At 39.2% G+C, this 18934-nt stretch overlaps 2 protein-coding genes across 6 annotated transcripts; one reads left to right on the plus strand and one right to left on the minus strand.

Moving 5' to 3' along the window:
* Positions 1-718: 718 nt before the first annotated feature.
* LOC135615780 (AP2-like ethylene-responsive transcription factor TOE3) lies at positions 719-6255 on the plus strand. 4 transcript variants are annotated; one of them, XR_010488157.1, is made up of 12 exons: positions 719-865; positions 1345-2123; positions 2203-2228; positions 2327-2357; positions 2454-2541; positions 2629-2774; positions 3028-3072; positions 3188-3291; positions 3413-3525; positions 4226-4705; positions 4857-4954; positions 5784-6255. XR_010488157.1 is itself a non-coding variant. In XM_065114740.1 (10 exons), exons 2-10 carry the CDS (start codon positions 1570-1572, stop codon positions 4460-4462), a joined length of 1344 nt encoding a protein of 447 aa, XP_064970812.1. In that variant the 5' UTR covers positions 719-865; positions 1345-1569; the 3' UTR covers positions 4463-4810. The 4 variants fall into 4 exon arrangements, 1 of the variants encoding a protein (XP_064970812.1); XR_010488156.1 differs by having other exon boundaries at positions 4857-6255; XR_010488158.1 differs by lacking the exon at positions 4857-4954.
* A 5420-nt stretch (positions 6256-11675) lies between these two features.
* Positions 11676-18496, minus strand: LOC135615781 (DNA topoisomerase 6 subunit A-like). 2 transcript variants are annotated; one of them, XR_010488159.1, is made up of 3 exons: positions 17074-18496; positions 14276-14364; positions 11676-13493 (listed from the first exon to the last, which is right to left on the minus strand). XR_010488159.1 is itself a non-coding variant. In XM_065114741.1 (2 exons), exon 1 carries the CDS (start codon positions 18475-18477, stop codon positions 17086-17088), a length of 1392 nt encoding a protein of 463 aa, XP_064970813.1. In that variant the 5' UTR covers positions 18478-18496; the 3' UTR covers positions 14107-14364; positions 17074-17085. The 2 variants fall into 2 exon arrangements, 1 of the variants encoding a protein (XP_064970813.1); XM_065114741.1 differs by lacking the exon at positions 11676-13493 and having other exon boundaries at positions 14107-14364.
* Positions 18497-18934: the final 438 nt, after the last annotated feature.

Here is an 18934-nt window from a genome sequence, read left to right on the forward strand (position 1 = left end):
TATTCTATCTAGCTTAATCAATTATAAAAACTCAATTATTATTTATTTCAAATATCCACTCTATTACTTAAATATCATAGAAATCATGTTCGGAATCTCACATGATAATGATGTTTATGTAATTTTAGATATTCTCGACTTCACATGAATTTGTTTATATACACGAGCTCTAATCAAGTTGAATTTATCCGAATTTTATTGATATTTCTCGGATTAGTTCTACTTTTTAGAAACAAATATTGATAAAGCATCTATTAGTTTTTTTGATTCATTATATTTTCCTCTATAAACCTTCCAATATATATGCAAACGTTGAAAGGACACTTTGAAAATGAAATATCCTTTGACTTCCAAATTTTGGCAATTATTTAAAACAAATAAGTAATTTAAAGGTGGCTTCTTCATCTGCACGCTTCTGTGTCACCCACGCATTTCCCAAAACGGAAACTTCGTAGACCAACACATTAATCTACTCTTAAGACGTAAAAATAAAAGATAAATATAAATATAATATAATAAAATATACTCTTACGACGTTAAACTAATCGAGTCGCCTTTTGAGGACGTGTCATCTTCCGCGCGTCCTACAGTCCTATTCCCTGTTTGGAATGCGGCATCTTCCAGCACACGGAACTAATCCATGATGATTACATCGGGCGGCGAGGATGAATCCGCAGTGGAAACCCCGAAGACCGGCTGCTCCCGGTCGTCCGGTGCCACTCACTCCCTCTATTTGTAGCACAAGAGGCTTCTTTGGTAGTCGTGCCTCTCGAGGCTGTTCCTCTCCTCTCACGGATCCTCCCTCCCCGCCGCTCAACGCCGACGATCTGTCCACCGTCGCCGTCTCTCCGTAATCCTTCGCGAGGTGCTTATTCTTACTTTATACTTGTTCTTTGTCTCTGCTGTGTTGTTGAGCTCCGGATTCGATTCGATGTCGAGCGTTTTACCCTCCATTTTTGTTCCTTGGGTGAGGAAAGATCGAGGTGAGAAGGCGGGACGATGGAAGCGGAGAGGTTGGTCTCCGAGCAGAGATCGCAGTTTCTCCGTTAGATGCGATGGAGAGTCGCCTCTCTATCTCTATCTCTCTGTCTCTCTCTGCCATTCTCTCTAACTTCTGTCATTGTCGATCGGAAGTTGTGCTTCCCCCCTCGTTTTGTTTCGTTTCCCTCTTCTCTTCCTCTCGTTTCCCTTGCTGGGGATGAGATCGCTGGTCTGGTCTGTGCGAGATGGAATAGCAGGCAGCTGTAGTGGTGGTGACGCCACCATCGTGCCTGTGCGGCCATCTGTGTTGCTGATCTTAGTTGATGGTGATTCGTGTACTTATTGAGATTGCTTCCCTTGTAGATGTGATATATACTGTGGGATGGTGAAGCACATAGTTATTATAGTTGCGGGGTGGCAATCTTAATCGTGGAAGGAGATAGATGTTCCGTAAGAACGACTCGGCCCTATCCTGCTTCTATCTCTACCTGCTCTGGCTATTCTTCCTGAAATAGCAAGGAATCCAAACCCTAAGCTTGCGAGAGTGTGCGAATACGGATCTGATCGTGAAAGGTTGTCTTTCTCAAAATGTTCGACCTCAACCTGGCGTCTTCCGGCGAGTCGACGGCTCTCGAAGATAAGCTTGTCCCCGAGAGTTCTGGCGCCAGGCAGATGGACGACTCCGGGATTACGAATTCGTCTGTCCTCAACACTGAGGGTTCTGTGGACGTGGCCGATGAAGATTCTTGCTCGACCCTTCCTGCGATGGCCTTCAAATTCGGAATCTTGAAATGCTCTACCTCGGCAGAGGGAGAGAATGAAGCCGAAGAGGGGATTGGAGGGCATGCGAGTGGTGTCCTGGAACAACCTGGACTCATCACCAGGCAGCTCTTTCCATCGGCAACGATGCTGATTCCGGATGGTTTCCAACTGCCGGTGGTGGCTTCGTCCCCGTCTTCATCGAGGCTGCCTTGGATGAATCTTACGTTTTGCCAAACTGATACACAATCAGAATTGAGAATTCTGCAGCAACAGCAGCAAAAGCAGGTGAAAAAGAGTCGCAGGGGGCCACGGTCCCGCAGCTCTCAGTACCGGGGAGTTACGTTCTACCGCAGGACAGGAAGATGGGAGTCTCACATCTGGTTAACATTTTGGTCTTTTGAATCTTATTTCTTCTCCCCTGATTCAGGTAAACTGACATTAGTTGCTTCTCTTGGGCAGGGATTGCGGGAAGCAAGTGTATTTGGGTAAGCTTTCATGCAAAATTTCGTTTGATCATTCATATTTCTGTTGGATCGGAAATTTTCTGATTGTTGTTTTGAATTTGACATTTGGACATTAATAGGAGGTTTTGACACTGCTCATGCTGCCGCAAGGTAAGAATTATTTTTTCGTCTGATTTTAATCTTTTTCTCTTATGGCTTTCACCTATTTAGGCAAAGAATATATAAGCAGCAATATTCTACTTTCAGGGCATATGACCGAGCTGCAATCAAGTTTCGTGGAGTGGATGCTGATATCAATTTCAATCTCAGCGACTATGAGGAAGATCTGAAACAGGTAACTAAAAGTAGAGGCAAAAGAATAGTTCGGTTAATTATAATTTTGGATGGCCAATTCATTTTTTTTCGGTTTACCCCTTCTTAGATGAGGAATCTATCAAAAGAAGAATTTGTGCATATACTTCGTCGCCAGAGTACTGGTTTTTCAAGAGGAAGCTCAAAATACAGAGGAGTGACCCTTCACAAGTGTGGTCGCTGGGAAGCCCGCATGGGGCAGTTCCTTGGCAAGAAGTAAGAATATTGTGCCAGTGTCCTTGACTCGTGGGCTTTGGTTTGAGGATCAGGATGGGTTCTTGCTCTTGCACATTGTTTCTTAGTTCTCGATTTGTGTCTTGATGCCTAAGACCAAAAGTTCTATCATTTGCACAAAGCAACATAGCTGATATCGGTAGAGATACCGGGAAATCATTGATTTGTTATAGTCTTGGTTCACAGATTGCAGAAGAAACATGATCTTAACTAGAACACAATTTATGCTGTGCAGGTACATATATCTTGGGCTATTCGACAGCGAAATAGAAGCTGCAAGGTCCCAAGCATGGATTTCTTCATCGTCGATGATGCTCTAATTATTAATTTTAATTTCATTAGGGTTCGGTACCAACACCAATTTCCTGTTTCTCTTTGTTGTTCTTCTACATCAGGGCTTATGACAAGGCAGCAATAAAGTATAATGGAAGGGATGCTGTTACCAATTTTGAGCCAAGTACCTATGAAGGAGAACTACTTTTTGAGGGTGATACTGAAGGTGCAGTTCGCATATTTGAGTCTCTCTCTAACATCAAATTCAAGATGTGTTGTTCTGAATCAATTGCATGGTTCTTTGAGAAAAATTCATTATCTGAGTTCAAATATTTGATTGGTTGCAGGTCATGATGTGGATCTGAGTTTGAGGATTTCTCAATCTGTCGTCCAAGGTCCAAAGGGATATCAAACTTCATCAAATAGCCAGTTTGAAGCTTCTGATTGCAACATAGCAAAGGTAATCAGTTTGCTATATTCTGATATTTTGTTATTCCTTCTCACAATTGGACTTATTGCCAGTCTGTTCCTTCCTGAATAATCCCCTGATAGACCTTGTTTTATTGGAAGCATTGGCATGCCATATTTTCCTTCGGTGGTCGATTTCTTTTTCCTGCAATGTCATGCATACTCTAATGTGTATTTGTTCCCAGTCCCACTTGATGATTCCATGGATTGTGTTGTTTATGACATGTCCGAGTCCATTTCTACTTTATTGTGCCTCACTGCTAACTATTAGTTTTGGACTCTAAAGAAATTACACACTGACCAACTGTAAGAATTCTTCTTTACTCTAGTACTGTACTGCTGCTCAGATATATACACTATGTGCCTCAACCGTGCCCCCTGAGCACTCTCATGCCTAGACATTTCGATCTAATGCTTTTTGCCATGATCGTCTCTCGGAAAATGCTACGTTAAGTTGCAAATTATTTTGACAGAACAAATTTCCACTGTGATTGGCCCACTCGTGGAAATACCAATTTTACAAACACCTGATTTGGTTGGTTCTTTGGGAATAATTTGTGACAAATTTGATTTAGATGGTCTGCTGTCTCTCCGTTGGATACTTGTTCTTGCTGATATGGTCTCGTAATACACTGTTTGATTGGTTTATCATGCCTAGTTGATCTCACAGTAGTTTCTGCCTGCGAATGCAGGAGAACGAGAGTGAGAAGAGGACCGCGGTTGGCTTGCAAGCTCTCCCAATCTGGAACTGGCCGACAAATGGACATTGTCCATTTCCACTGTTCTCTTCTGCAGCATCATCAGGATTCTCACCTACCACAGTGACAGCTGCTCTTCCTCCCCTGAAGCCACCACCTCCAACAACCCATCATGTTCATTTCTCTCCCAGAGCTACATCAAATTACCGTTTCATGAATCCAAATCAGTAACGCTCCAACGAGGTGCCAAAATGTTACACACATGAACCATCTTTAGGGCAGGGCAGGTCCGAGGGGGGGGGTAGCCAGTCGCAAAGAAGTAATACTTGGTGAACCATCGTGTGGTCTACCCCTGTATCATTTTATCGTGTTCTTCAGGTTCTTTCCTCTTCACCGCGGAGCTAGAACAGTCGAACTTTATTCTGGGCTTTCGGTCATCCCCTCGTCTACATGTACTGTTCATGATCTGCACTAGTAAGTTCTTCTGAAACCGTGAAATGTGGGTCTCAATCATTTTGACTGTCTTGTTTCTTTGGTGAGTATACATTTAGGTGCAACAACGGATCCTTTATGTGGATATATAGTACATCTCTGGATCTGTTGCTAATCTCTTTAGTGTTGACAGCCCAATCACCCGGTCTCTCATTTGCTTCCGTGCGTGACTCTTGAGAATGATGCGATAAGGAGAAGACGGGTAGTAGTTGACTTGCTGTCTCAATGAAGGTAGGCTTGGCGACGCATGAATCACGTGTACGCTTCTCCACCAAGTCTTATTTGCCCATCAAAATGCTACGACTTTTGACTTCAAATTTTCGAGCCTGGAATGATTCAGGTCGCGAGTCCCAAGTTTTCTGATAATATCTCCTATCCATACAACAGAGTGCAAACGTCTAACGAGTCTAAATTAAGATCATATGTTATTATTGTCAGAGTGAAAGAAGGACCTCAGTCTGACCAGACCACGCTTATAAATATATATATATATATTTTTGAATGATATTAAACAATATTGTAGTTGTTATCGTTAATTATTTCAGATTGACCACTTCTCAGATCAGCGTATACAAAAACAATTTCCATAGACCGTCTCGTGGCAAGAGCCGATCTTGTTGGTCTCTTACCACTCTTCATCTATAGTTAGGCAGTCTTGGGGGCGAAGGCCGAAACCGTGGGCGATAGGCTTTTACGTATACAATATGTCGCCAGGTTTCCTTCTCTGTAACCTCAGCTGCAGCTGCAGAGGATAGATTGCATCATCTTCTTTCAAGGAATCAGAAGGTTGTCGTCGCATTCACACATGAATTCGCTTCTGTCACCTTCTTAGCCATCGTCTTCTTCATAACCCTCAGTTTCCTCCTCCTCCTTTCCCAGTTGGAAGCAAGCAAAGAGTGAGTATATATTCTCAGAAACCAGAATGATGGACAGCGGCGGAAGAGCAAAAGACACAGTAGCAGAGCAGCTGAGCTGACTCTATGCCAGTGACAGAGACCTAATTTACAGAGCTCCACTCATCTAACGCAAACACTCATCTTGGTTTATTCCTATATTACAGAGCAGGAGGAAGCAGCTACGGGAATCGAAGGAGCTCCAATCTGATGGAAGGAACAGATGCCAAGCAACCAGACAAGTATTAGCCAGATGCACGAGGACGCGTCGATGTCGCAGCTCCGCCTTCCCGATCACCGCTCCCAGATATGCTCCCCTTCCAGGTGGAGTAGATGGCGGAGGTCATGGAAGACCATGAATCCTTCAGTTCCGTAGCGATCTGCTTCTTGATGCTGCCCCTTGGTGGTGGGCACAAGTTCCCTCTTCCCCTCGTCTCCTGCTTGCCGGCGTCTTGGTGGCTCTTCATCTCTTCCGTAACAGAGAGAGAGAGAGAGAGAGAGAGAGAGTTGTCGCTGGAACGACTAGGCAACCGGACATATAGAGGTGTGGCAGAGTAGCCGACACACGTCCATGAAAACGTGTCAGTATTAGGAAAAATATTATTAAAAAAATAAATTATGATAAAATTATCAACATTCCCTTAATGTTATCATGATTTTAAATTACAAAAATTATGATATTATCATAAATCTATCAATAATAAATATAATGATCTCAACATGGTTTTCTATATTTATGAAATAATTTAGATAAATATTTTATATTATAAAAATTTATAATTATCATAATATCATTTTGTGGATATAAATTCATACCTAATATTCATGAAAATTCAAACTAGTCATTTCTTCTAAGAGCATAGTAAATTTAAGAATTTTTTTTTTACTATTGTTGCTTTATCTCCTCTTTAGTCATGATTGAAGATAGCATTATAATTTTTATTAAGCTTTATGATCTAACCCAACTCTCTTTGTGGTAAGTTGCTTGTGTATTTTCTTCTTTACTTTTTGATATGATCAATAATATTTTTTCAATTAGTCACTCATCTCATATCATCTTTAACTTTTTTAGTTTTGAAAATACTATTATTTTCATTGACGTTACCGTCCAAACTCCTCTTAAGCTCACATCAACAAACTATACATCTTAGTATACTCAATTTTATTCTCTTTTAATCAATTATGATCTTATGAGTTATATAGATGATATAATAACTTGCCCTCCATAAACGATTAAAGAGAATATTCTTAAAGTTATTAATTATAAATATACTTTTTTTTTATCCGTGAAAATCTTTTTCTTCATAGTATTATCATTATCTCTCTCCTCAAATCATTCCATATGTAATCTCTATAAAATCCTCTTAATGTAAATGCAACAAAATGTACAAGCTTTTATTTTCTACATCCTCTCTCATAAGTAATTCGCCTCTTAAACTTATATATTCTAATGTTTGAGATCCTTCACGAATATAATCTCATGATGGATTTAAGTACTATCTTATTTTTATTTATCATTTCATAAATTACATGTGGTTATTTCCTATGAAGCAAAATTCAGTTTATTGTTGAAAATTTCTTTTAACGATCCATTATTTCATTTTACTACGATAACAGTGGTCAAATTCGAAAGCTTCGTAATTTTTTTTTTAAACCAATAGAATCTCTCATTTTCTCACTCCTCCACATACTCTTGAACATAATAGGACAATGAAATATCATCATTAGCATATCGTCCGAACTAGCCTCGTACTCCTTACTCAAGTTTTCTTATATTTTCAATTTTGATCTCATGCATTTATCACATCAATTTATCTTATTAATCACATACTTACTCTAATTTTTAATATGATTTCATCATTTGAAAACTTATTTGGATCCACTCATAACTATAGTAAATTATATGTTTATAGGTGTCTATGTTATCAATGGTTAAAATTTTACACCTATATCAAACTAGAAGCCCAATCAAAATCATTCATTTTTCTTGAATATTCTACTAATCAAAGTGTCTTTAAATGTTTTGATTCATCAACCAAAAGAATTTTTATTTCTTCTCATATTGATTGTAGAATTTATTTTTCTTATATAAATTACTTGACTCTTTTTCACCCAGATTAACTTCCAATAACTTTATTGATTGAATTCTTAAATTCATGAGGTATCTCATATTACCATTCCCGTTTAGGTTAAAACATCAATCCCACCCACCAATCTGAATACTTTATTTATTCAAATCCTATCATGTTCTTTCTCAATGGTGCATAATGAATAGGAGGTTAGCTCATCCATCTAGCTGCCTTACGAGAGTATTACACATCAAGAGAATTCACAATAATATTTGATTTTAATATTCTCTATTTTAAGTTTTTCTAATCCAATATGTTCTAGAGATGTCATTGACTATATACCAATTCATTCGATAGTAACTAGATCCAAAAATCAAGTCTTTAAACTAAATAAATATTTTTATTTTTTTGTAAATAAAATCTCAAAATTTTATTTCTATTTTCTATTGTTAACCAAGCTATAAAAATTCCTGATGATGATGAGCAGCAATATATAAAAAAATTAATTCTTTATTATGAAATGATATATGGGACTTAATCTCATCCCATCTAAGTCAAAACCTTGTAAGGTGCAAATGATAGATCCATTAATAAGTATAAAGCAAGATTTGTTATAAAGGAATTTTATTAACATTTAGGTCTTGGGTATCATAATACATTTAGCTCGATTGTAAAGCCAATAATAATTCATATTATTTTATGTCTTGCCTTTTCTAATAGTAAGAGACTTTGATAGTTTGATGTGAATAATATATTTCTTCATAGTCATATTTTTGAGGATATATTTATAAGGTAACCTCATAGCTTTATTGATCATAATTTTCCTCAATATGTCTATGAATTATGCAAGGCTATGTGATATCAAGCAAGTCCTTTTAGCTTGGTACCATGAACTTCAAACATATCTATTCTCAGTTGGATTTCATAATTCTCAATATGATTCGTTATTCATTTATTCTTGTGAAGACATAATTATGTTTTTTTTACTAATTTATGGATGACTTAATTATTATTACTAATAAATCAATAATAATTAATCAATTTATTTAGTAGCCGAGAAATAATTAATCTCGGGTTCTTCTGCTATTTTCTTAGTGTTAAAGTCATCCATATAACAAACGATATATTTATTTTTTCAACAGAAGTATATTCATGACTTTTTATCGCACCAAAATATTTGAAGCAAATACTGTTACTATATCAATCTCTACAAGTGTTCCTTTACCCTATATGATAATGCTAATCTAAGTGATGTCATTAAGTATTATCAAGTTGTTGACAATCTACAATATTTGACATTCACTTGCCCGAACATTACATATATAATGAATAAATTTTCTCAATTTATGCATAAGCTTACATTCAACAATTGGACAATTGTTAAACATTTTCTTTGATACTTGAAAGGCAATATTGATTATAGCTTATTTCTTTGAAAGAACTATCCTCTATTACTTCATGCAATTTTTTAATGTGGATTGTATATATAATAAGGATGACAGAACATTTACTAGTGCTTCAATCATGTTTCTTGATCACATTTGAATCTCTGGAGTTCCAAAAAACAATGCTCTGTTGTAAAATCTTCTATGGAGGTTGAATATCAACTAGTTGCTTCTATAACTTCTAAACTATGTTGGATTCAATCGTTGCTATATGAATTATTTATCACAATCTTTGATCCTTCATATATATATATATATATATATATATATATATATATATATATATATATATATATATATATATATATATATATATATATATATATAATGATAATATCGGAGTAATATATCTATGCGCTAATCGTATATTTCACTCTCGAACGAAGCACATAACTATCAATCATTATTATGTTCATAGCAAAATTCACAATGGTAAGCTGTGTGTTTCTCATGTTTCATCTTATGTTCAATTTGTAGATTCTATTACTGAGTATTTGTCTGGTTAGTAATTCTTTCTATTTCGATCTAAGATCAGTGTCTCTAATGAGAACACAATTTTACGGGGGTATATGAGAAGAGATTATTGAGAAAATAAATAATAATAAGTTTATCATTATCCTTTCAATATTAACATATTTCTAAATTATAAAAATTATGATAATATATTATCATGATTCTATCAATTATGAATATCATGATTTTAACATGATCTCCTATGTTATAAAATAAATTAAACAAATATTTTATATTTATTATTAATTAAAAAAATATACATAAATTCATATTCACTATCAATAAAAATGTGAAGTTAATCATATTCTTAGTTATTTAATACGATAAGATACCAAGATGTCTTCTTCAATGATCTTCTTTGAGTTTGGATCTCCAAACTCCAAACTCCAAACACCACGGCATCTGTGAGTTGAATCCTCCTTTCAACTGAAGACATAACATAAGCACATCGAGCACTAAACAACGTGATCAATGTTTGGTGGAATACAACCGAGCAGAGCTTAGAGACACCGAATTGACGCATGTGTTCGATGAAATGCCTGCCCGATTCAATGTCAAGTCGACCACTACAGACACGGAAGACTTAGGAATCGAGAAAGGGAGTGCAAATTTGGGTCCCACTGTCTCATCCCAACCCCACCACCGATGCAGGAAGACTGCCGAAGCCATCAATCTTCACATACGCTTTTGTGAGTGCAGGTAGCTGTGTCGGGGATGAAACTTTGGGACGCCATAGATCGCTGAAGGGGTTGCTTCCTTCGTCTCTAAGGCTGGAATGGATAATTTGCATGACTGGAGTAAGAGTCCAAGAGGAAGATGACAAGACAACCTAAAAGATAATGGGAGCAAAGCAGAGTGCGACGGCCTCTAAAGGCTGTCAATGGTTTCCGAGCCACCAAACCTTGGGGCAGTGCCCATGAACAGCAGAAAAAAGTAGTGTGGATTGCATCCGGATTGCTTTGGATTCCTAACCAAAAGTATAAGGTGTTGAAATAGTAGTCTAAAGGGAAGAAGTAGGCAATCATCTGAGGTCATTCCCATGGCGTCAGCAGCTGCCGACGAAGTACCTCATGATCAGACTCATAGATTATGTTTCGAAATATTAAATTAAAATTTATGATTAGATACAAATTTTTATCGTAATTCAAATAATAATCTTGAGCTTATCTTCTACAAATAAAATACTCATGTAATTTACATATAATTTAGAGTAGAGAGTAGAGGTTAGGTAAAGTAAAAAAGAGTTTCACATCCATCTATTTATTCCATATGAAACTCGGCTTTCATTTATCTCACTCGATTAGAGAGAGAGAGAGAGAGAGTATGGGTCATAACGAAGATTAATTGATTGGATGCTTCCCCCTTATTAATAGGAGGCTTTGGTCATTAGTTTCCTGATGATAAAAGAAAGAGCTTAATATAACCAAAATAGGGGATCACAAGCTAAATTTTGAGTCATTTGTATTTTAAATCTCATCTTTGTGTATAAATTAACTATCACATAATTGAGATGATTTTTAGGATATCTAAAAGATTATAAGTTATCATAATACTTAGTCCTATGATTTATTGTTGTCTTTCATTTTTCTAATTTTTTTAATACCAAATAAATAATTCATTCTTTCTTACTGCAACCTCTGTTTCAATGCTACATTATTAGCTAAGTTTGTGGTGATCAATTGTCTTTGGTGGTGCTGTCAAGAACTTTGGAATATTTAATTGGGTTTCATCTCCAAAACCACATACTCTGAATGAAGACAGAAAAATAGACGCTCGATGCAACCAGCAGCATATAATAATAGTTGAGCTAATTTGCCAAAGGGAGCACCACAGTATCTAATGCAAATCTCTGTTAGAGATGGGACTTTTTCTTTGTTTGAATGAAGTCTTCGTTTCATCGTCAGACACAGTTGCTTCTCTTCGAAACCAAAAGCACATTTAATTCCGGATAGCAATTATGAGTCGCTTGAGTTGGAGAGAGGGAAGTCAAGGAAACAGGGATGAGATTTGGAGAGGAAAGAACACAGGCGAATTGCAGAAAGAACTCGACAGATTTCATTCATTTACACAAGCAAAAAGAGTTTACATCGAAAACATGACATCGACTCTTATAATTAGAGTCGAATGATCAAAAGGGGTGGTGATCTAAACCACACCAAAAAAAGGATCGCAATCCGACTCGCAGATGCTCCCCTCTTCCGCTCCATCTCTTTCCTCTTTCCTGCAGAGCTCGGACGAGCACCTGAAGCTGTACACAGGAGGCGAAGAGCCTTCTGGTACCGCTAACCATCCTCGAAGCTCGAAGTATAGCCGCTCAGCGTCGGCGTGGCGTCGGCAGTGGAGCCATCGCCGCCTTGTTTGGGCTTCTCCCCGTTCGTGAAGGCCTTCGGCATGACTGCCCGGAGTAGGCCTCCGAAGATCCTGGCTTTAACCTGGCCTCGCTTCGGCAGAGGCCTTCCCTTCCTCTTGTTCTCAGGGACTTGGTACTCCATTGCTCACGAGACCAGTAGCAGATGGGAGGGTGTGGAGATGGTGTCGATGGAGAGACGCCCGAGCTGTGGTGACGGTATATATAGCGGTGGCAATGGAGGATTTAGCTTCCTTGCAGCGCACGGTTACAGTGAGGAAGCTTTGAATGGTTCAACAGAGGACCTCCAAGAGTGAGTCAACTGATGACCTGAGAGGCGCATGTGAGAGTTCAGTTCCTGTGGATCACCGAGGTCGATGCGATGCGTTCACACGTGAGACCGGTAACTCTCGTCCTGGATTACGCTGCTGACTGTAGATTTCCAGAATCCAGGAAGCTTTGACATGATACGTAGTTCTTTCATCACGTGCGTCATCCGTTCCAGATCAATCTGCATTAGAACCCAAGTAAGCAGAGTGTTTTCGTGAGGACGGATCGAGCTTCGTCGGCCTCGGAATGCCTGTCGATGATGTACGGCAGTGCGCTTCTCAGCTTCTTTCTTTTTTGATGGTGAGATAAGCTGATAAAGTCCACCAAGTCGATAGATGATTGATGTATGGTTTTGGAAGCAAAATTGGACACGAGCTTTTCAATTCTTCTTATTGTGATGATATTTTGACCGTATTAAATGAATTCATTATTGTACACATATATATATATATATTATATATTCATAGCTTCCAGTTTGATTCCATGTTTTCTGTGCATATATATATATATATATATATATATATATATATATATATATTCACTGGCTGCTTGTCTCTGAGGAGGAGTTCAAACTTGCATGGATGGATGTGTTCCTTGATCCCAAGCTGTCTGTCCAGCATTTTGACATCAACATCAGTTGCATGGCTGGTCACCTCGGCAGAAGCTCCAAGAAACCATGGAAGAGCACAGGAGAGGGTGAAGCAGAGCGCACATGCGAGAGGATAAGAAGTAAAAGGTTAGGCAGCATTGACCGGTTCTTGTCTGTTGAACAAGAGAATCCGAATCCGAAGCTATCAATTGCTTGTCCCCCCCGATGCGATCTCCATGGGCTCCACCAGCCGCATTAGGGGAGCAGGAAAGACAAAGAACACAAGTAAAGATTAGATGACTGCACTTCGTTTTCCGGTTGGAAGAAGAAGAAGAAGAAGAAGAAGAAGAAAAAGATTGCAAGACGACCGGACTTACTTTTCTGACGGCACTGCAGACAGAAGAAGAAGACAGCTCATCGCGTTGAACGATTGACGATTGTTTTGTCAGATCCGTGGCTTGGAAGCTCTCTACTCTCAGTCGGTGTACTGCGGCTTGGTCAACAATGTGCATTCTTTGGAACAACTCATGGCCGATTTAATCCATAGGAAGGACATCTAATTTGATTCATAAAACTGTATACATCTGATACAATTGATTTCAATTTGACAGTCATACATGCAAAAGAAGAACATCATCAATATTTATTATTTGACCAACAGATGGATAAGCTTTGACCAAGTACAATCTAGATTTCTTGAAGAACTCCACATGAAAAACATGGAAGTTCAAATCCAATCATCTAAGATACAAGAGATATTCTTAATCAAAGATCCAAAAATTCCACCCCAGGAAAAAGAATTATTGCTGGGGTAGTAAAGTTTTGGATATTTTGGGAGACAAATTAATGAAGACATTATTTATAAACAATGGAGTTAAAAGTACAACAATTTAAGGTTAAAAGAAATGAAAGACTAACATTGCTTTACATATTATTAGTAGTGTGAGGTATAAAAGAAGATATGAGAAAACATTAATACAAACGATAATACACAGAAAAAAAATATTTATGCAGTCCATTCTAAATAATTAGGAGATTACAATACTTTAACCCTGCTATCAAATTAAGTTGAATAGCTTCTACCTTTTGCTTCAATGCGACAACCAATCAACCATAGCATTCATCATATGCTGTTTAATGTAGGTATTGTGCCAGAGACGAGAACAAACCGGCCATTTGGAACAAATAGAGTTCAAAGATTGCAAGAAAAGAAAAGAATTATCGAGTCTCACATGATATAAATGAAGTTCACGTGCATTCAAATGCAATCTAACTGAACCATAGGACTGGTTGAAAGTGTCAACAGAATGTGGGCCCCGAAGATGAATACCACAGGGTTTTATATAGAAACTCTGTAATCAATTACCTTAAATTAAGTATCTGGAAATGGTACGAGTTCATGCTTTACGATCATCTTGGTACCCACCATGCTTGAATGTTACCCACTGCTGGTTTCTGCAGGCATGTAAAGGAATATAATCAAACAAAATTAAATACACATCAGTTTCCTAGATAAATTGAGAGTTGCTCGGTACAGGTGGAAATCTTCAGGTATATCTATAACTAGCAATCCTTTACAAGGTCAATGGCAGGCAACAAAAAAAGCTAAGACTAACATCATCGAAATACGCTAGATAGAAGATCAAGCCTGTACCACTCAGAAAATATAGATGGCATGTCAGACAGTCTTTCAGACGTTAATAATTTCAATATTTATATACTTCTTTGGTTCAAAAATAATAAATCTTTTAACTGATTGATGTTCTTTTTTTTTTTTTCTTTTGGAGATTGATGTTCATATTAAGACAATAAAAGATGTGTTACAACAAATGAATGGCAATATAATTAACTTAGTATCAATAAGGTCTTATCAAGATACCATATAATGAACTCACATTTAACGTTGATAATTTTAGCATAGCATGAGAAATATTATATCATTGCGTCTGGCTAGTGGACATTCACTAGTGTTGATAAGGTAATCTTGACTAGGGAGTAGGGATACCTACTTTTAATGCAGAAATTGAACCTTAGCCTACTTTATCCCACTAGGATATAATCTTTTATCTTCATTTAATGAATATCCATCATTTGATACAAACACCTTATTTCCAATTATTAAATTATGTTGCATAATTTTTTTTCAAATTTATATAATGTATTCAGAAAAAAATTAATACGATGAATTTCTCAGGTTTACCGATAAGTACCATATTCTTATCCATGAACATGTCATATGCAAATTACATTTAGAAATAATTATTCACAACTGGTTGCTAAAAGATCCGAGACTTCGTTATATGGTGTATCATTGTCATTTGGTTCACTTATGAATAGACAATAAAACACAGCCAGTCAATTTCACCACTCTAGATGATACACTACTTATAAGGCTACAGTCCACACAACCTTGTCATTAGGCTGAAAAGAGCATTACTTTTAGACTATATCTCAATACCAACTTAAATGCTTAACTCCACACAACTATTCAAGTCTCAGAATTTCAATCTACTGTCATTTTCATTTCGAGGTCATAGTTCCAAGTCTAGCGGCACAGATGGAGTTAGACCTGCACGTTATGTGATTAATCATGAGTTCTCTGTTCTATCTCTCTGAATTTTCAGAGTATGTCAGGGATTTGCATGTTTTCTAAGTTTAAGTCTAGATATTACCCTGCAAAATCTAATATATTTACATGTATGCCATTGTAGTTAATCTCCTCACTATTATTTAAATGTTAGTTGAAATTGTAATTGACATTTACCTTCTAAGAGCTATTATAATAACCAAGGGGATTTTGGGTATTTTATATTATTTAAATTAAAACTAGCTATTGGTAGTGATAGGGGGAAAGTTTACCCTCAATCATAGCTCACCACTGTCTCTAAGCATAGGGACAGTGGTAAACTTAGGAAAGCATATTCTATCTATACTGTAGAATTATTCCCTTGGGCCCAGCCTACCATAAAGCCACCAATTTATTATTGCCAAGGTCAGTTACTGTTCACCCATGATTCTACTTTCCACCTCGGTCCTAACTTGTGTGTTGGAGAGACCAGGTCGGGCACCCCACCCACCTCTGGTCTTCGTGCAAGTTGACGCCTCAGCGGACACCCGAGGTACCCCTCGCCCATTCTTGAACTCTTGCGCATGCGTCCAATTCAAGCTGACGGACACCGGCAATCACACCATCGGGTAGCTACAAGTAATGGTTGACATGAGTCTTCCTGATGGATGTTAACAGGAGGGCATATGAGAATGGTCTCAATATTTGGGGGGCATATATACTTGTATTATAATTGCAAGGGCAAATACACTATTTCCAAACCCTGCAAGGACAGATATGTAAGGAACCCCAACAAAAAACAGCATCCTATATTGAATCTGACCAAGTACTAGATTTGGATCTGTCAGTTTGATGGGTTAAAATGACAACCTGATCCTCACCATCCTTCAGCTTACCACTAGCAGTCTATTCAAAAAGTATTACAGTATACAAGAGAATCATGCCTTCTATCCTTTTGGTTATCTCATCTTTATTTACTTAAAGAGGGTTGGCATCCCAATCTCATTTCAGCCAATTCCACGAAAGAGGATGAGAATATCAATCCAAATGCATTTACATTTATTTGAATTGAAATATTTGGTAGGATCTACCTTTTCAGAAGTGCATTTACTCATATGAAAGCTAAACTTATTCTAAATGTTAAGAACATAGGATCCTACAGCTAGATGAGTTATAAGAACAACCATTAGGGCCATCCTAGACTTGTTCATATCGAGCTTTGGAAGCGATATGGTGTAAAACCAAAGGTCTTTGAGTTAAGTGCCCAAGACATCAATCAATTGGATCACACACATTCTACTGAAAATCCATCTAATTGCTAGTATCATACTCAAACTATTTGCAGTGATGAAAATTGCAAATAGTGCATTCATGCATATACCTCAAAACCTAACATTGCCTGATCTAGAGAACTGCCAATATAGTTAAAATCCCTTAATAAACACAGTCAAAAACTTATTTTCCACAAAGACTCTAACAATGAGCGATGTCCAAATCTTTGCAATACAAAAAAGGCACAAGCTTTATTAAATCCAACATCTAACTTCCCAATTGAAGAAAGTAATATAATCCAGATAGAATGCAAGGAAATGTCTTACCAGAAGACAAGTTCATAGCCAATCCCTCTGCTGTATCTTGAGGGGCAAATACACCTCAGTGAGATACTGGAAGCCGAATGAACTGAGGGCCTGTATCTCAGCCTTTTGCCGTGTCTTCACCATCATATCGAGCTCCTTGACCCACCCACCATTCCTCTTCACGAAGTCCTCCTCCAACAAGTCTTTCCCAGCCTTGACGTCCTGCTCCGTCATGGGTAGACGGCACTGCTCCGGTACCCTGTACTTGTCCAGATCACTCGGTCGGACACCCAGCCATTTGATGTCCGGCGTCGTCAAGTTTGAACTGTCGTACGACATGTTCTTTGATCCACACATGTACACGGAGAGGATCTTGAGGCCGTAGGGATCACTGTCGACCAGCGCGAGGACCGGCAGCTTGAGCTCGGTCTTCATCCGCCTAAGGAAGAGCCTGGTGGCCACATCCGGTTGGCCCTTGGCTGTGACGATGATGCAGGGGAACCTGTTGTAGAAGCGGTCCTCGGCCAGCCGCATGAAGGCGGCGTCCTTCTCCACGAGGAGGATGAAGAGGGCATCGCTCTCGAGGTTGCCGACGCGGTCGATGTTTGGAGGGATGGCCTTCCCGCCGATGCCCATCTTGGTGCAGTCAATGCGATCACCGTCATCGGTGAAGACCAGGCGGCCGACTACGACGCCCTTCTCGGAGGCAACGACGTGGAGGGAGGATCGCGTGCAACCGAGCATGCAGGAGACGTCGTCGAGGACGGCGTCGGACTGGGACTGGTCCTGGAAGAGCTTGACGTCGGTGTAGAAGAGATCGCGCTTGGTGACGTGGATGTCGCGACGAAGGACGGCGTAGACGAGAGAGAGGACCCTAGCAGTAATGGTGGCCTTGCGGACGGTGGAGAGGCTGGCGAAGGGGCGGGAGGAGGACTTGTCGCGGAGGACGATGCGGTCCAGCTCGGGGACGTAGAGCTGGTTGGAGGCGGAGCGGGAGGGAACATCGAAGGAGAAGCCGCGGCCAGCGAGAATGGAGCGGGCCATCGCAAGGACGGCGCGCTCGATGGCGAGCTGCACGGAGGCGGCGTCGCAGTCGGAGACCTCGCGGCAGGCGGCAGAGAGGCTCAGGTCTGAGAGGGTGAGGGCCTTGGAGGAGGAGGCGGCCGACTGGGCAGCATCATACATCTCGCGGACGGAGGCGAGGATCTCGGCGTCGGGCTTCAGCAACTTCCGCAGCCCTTGGGCGTGGGAGTCCGGCCGCCGCAACTTCTTCGAGGCTGCGGAGGCCGAGGCGGAGGCCGCCGGGGGGCCCGCTTCGGTGCGGCGTCGCTTCTTCTCCGACATCGGGCGAGGAGGAGCGAGACGGAGAGCGGCGGTGGGTAAGAAGTCGAAGAAGAACGGCAAGTGGTTGTTTCCTCTCTGCATTCTAGGGCTTCGTTGGGAAGGCATTGGGCCGGGCTTCATTCAATGGCCATGGAAACTGTAATGGGTGAAAGAATTGGGCCGTCCCTAATTATTTGGAATTAGGGGGCTCTGAATTAGATGGAATGAAAAAATATTTGCACTAACGAGTTCCACATGTGACAGCTGTAGGAGGATAAGACCTGTCTACTTTGTCCGTCCCAACTAAGAGTTCCACATGTGACAGCTATAGGGGGATAAGACCTGTCTACTTTGACAGCTATAGACTGTCCCCTCGTTATTTATTTCATGGGACATTCTTTTTTATTTTATCTGATATAAAATGATACTTTCGATACATATTAAATTTTTTTACTATTTTAATATCTTTATTATTTATTATCCTTCGTCTCGAAACTAACTTAGAAAAGATCGAATCTAAAAATCTATATACAACTTAAAGCATATGAGTGCATCAAGC

This window comes from Musa acuminata, chromosome BXJ2-6 (assembly GCF_036884655.1).
Source record: "Musa acuminata AAA Group cultivar baxijiao chromosome BXJ2-6, Cavendish_Baxijiao_AAA, whole genome shotgun sequence".
Taxonomy (NCBI): Eukaryota; Viridiplantae; Streptophyta; class Magnoliopsida; order Zingiberales; family Musaceae; genus Musa; species Musa acuminata.

Excerpts from the sequence above, each read along its gene's own strand:
- LOC135615780 (XM_065114740.1), top strand. The coding sequence starts at position 1,570 with ATGTTCGACCTCAACCTGGCGTCTTCCGGCGAGTCGACGGCTCTCGAA. Across the intron at positions 2,124-2,202 it reads AGATGGGAGTCTCACATCTG|GGATTGCGGGAAGCAAGTGT; the intron begins GTTAACATTTTG and ends TCTCTTGGGCAG. Across the intron at positions 2,775-3,027 it reads GGGCAGTTCCTTGGCAAGAA|GTACATATATCTTGGGCTAT; the intron begins GTAAGAATATTG and ends TATGCTGTGCAG.
- LOC135615781 (XM_065114741.1), bottom strand. The coding sequence starts at position 18,477 with ATGCAGAGAGGAAACAACCACTTGCCGTTCTTCTTCGACTTCTTACCC.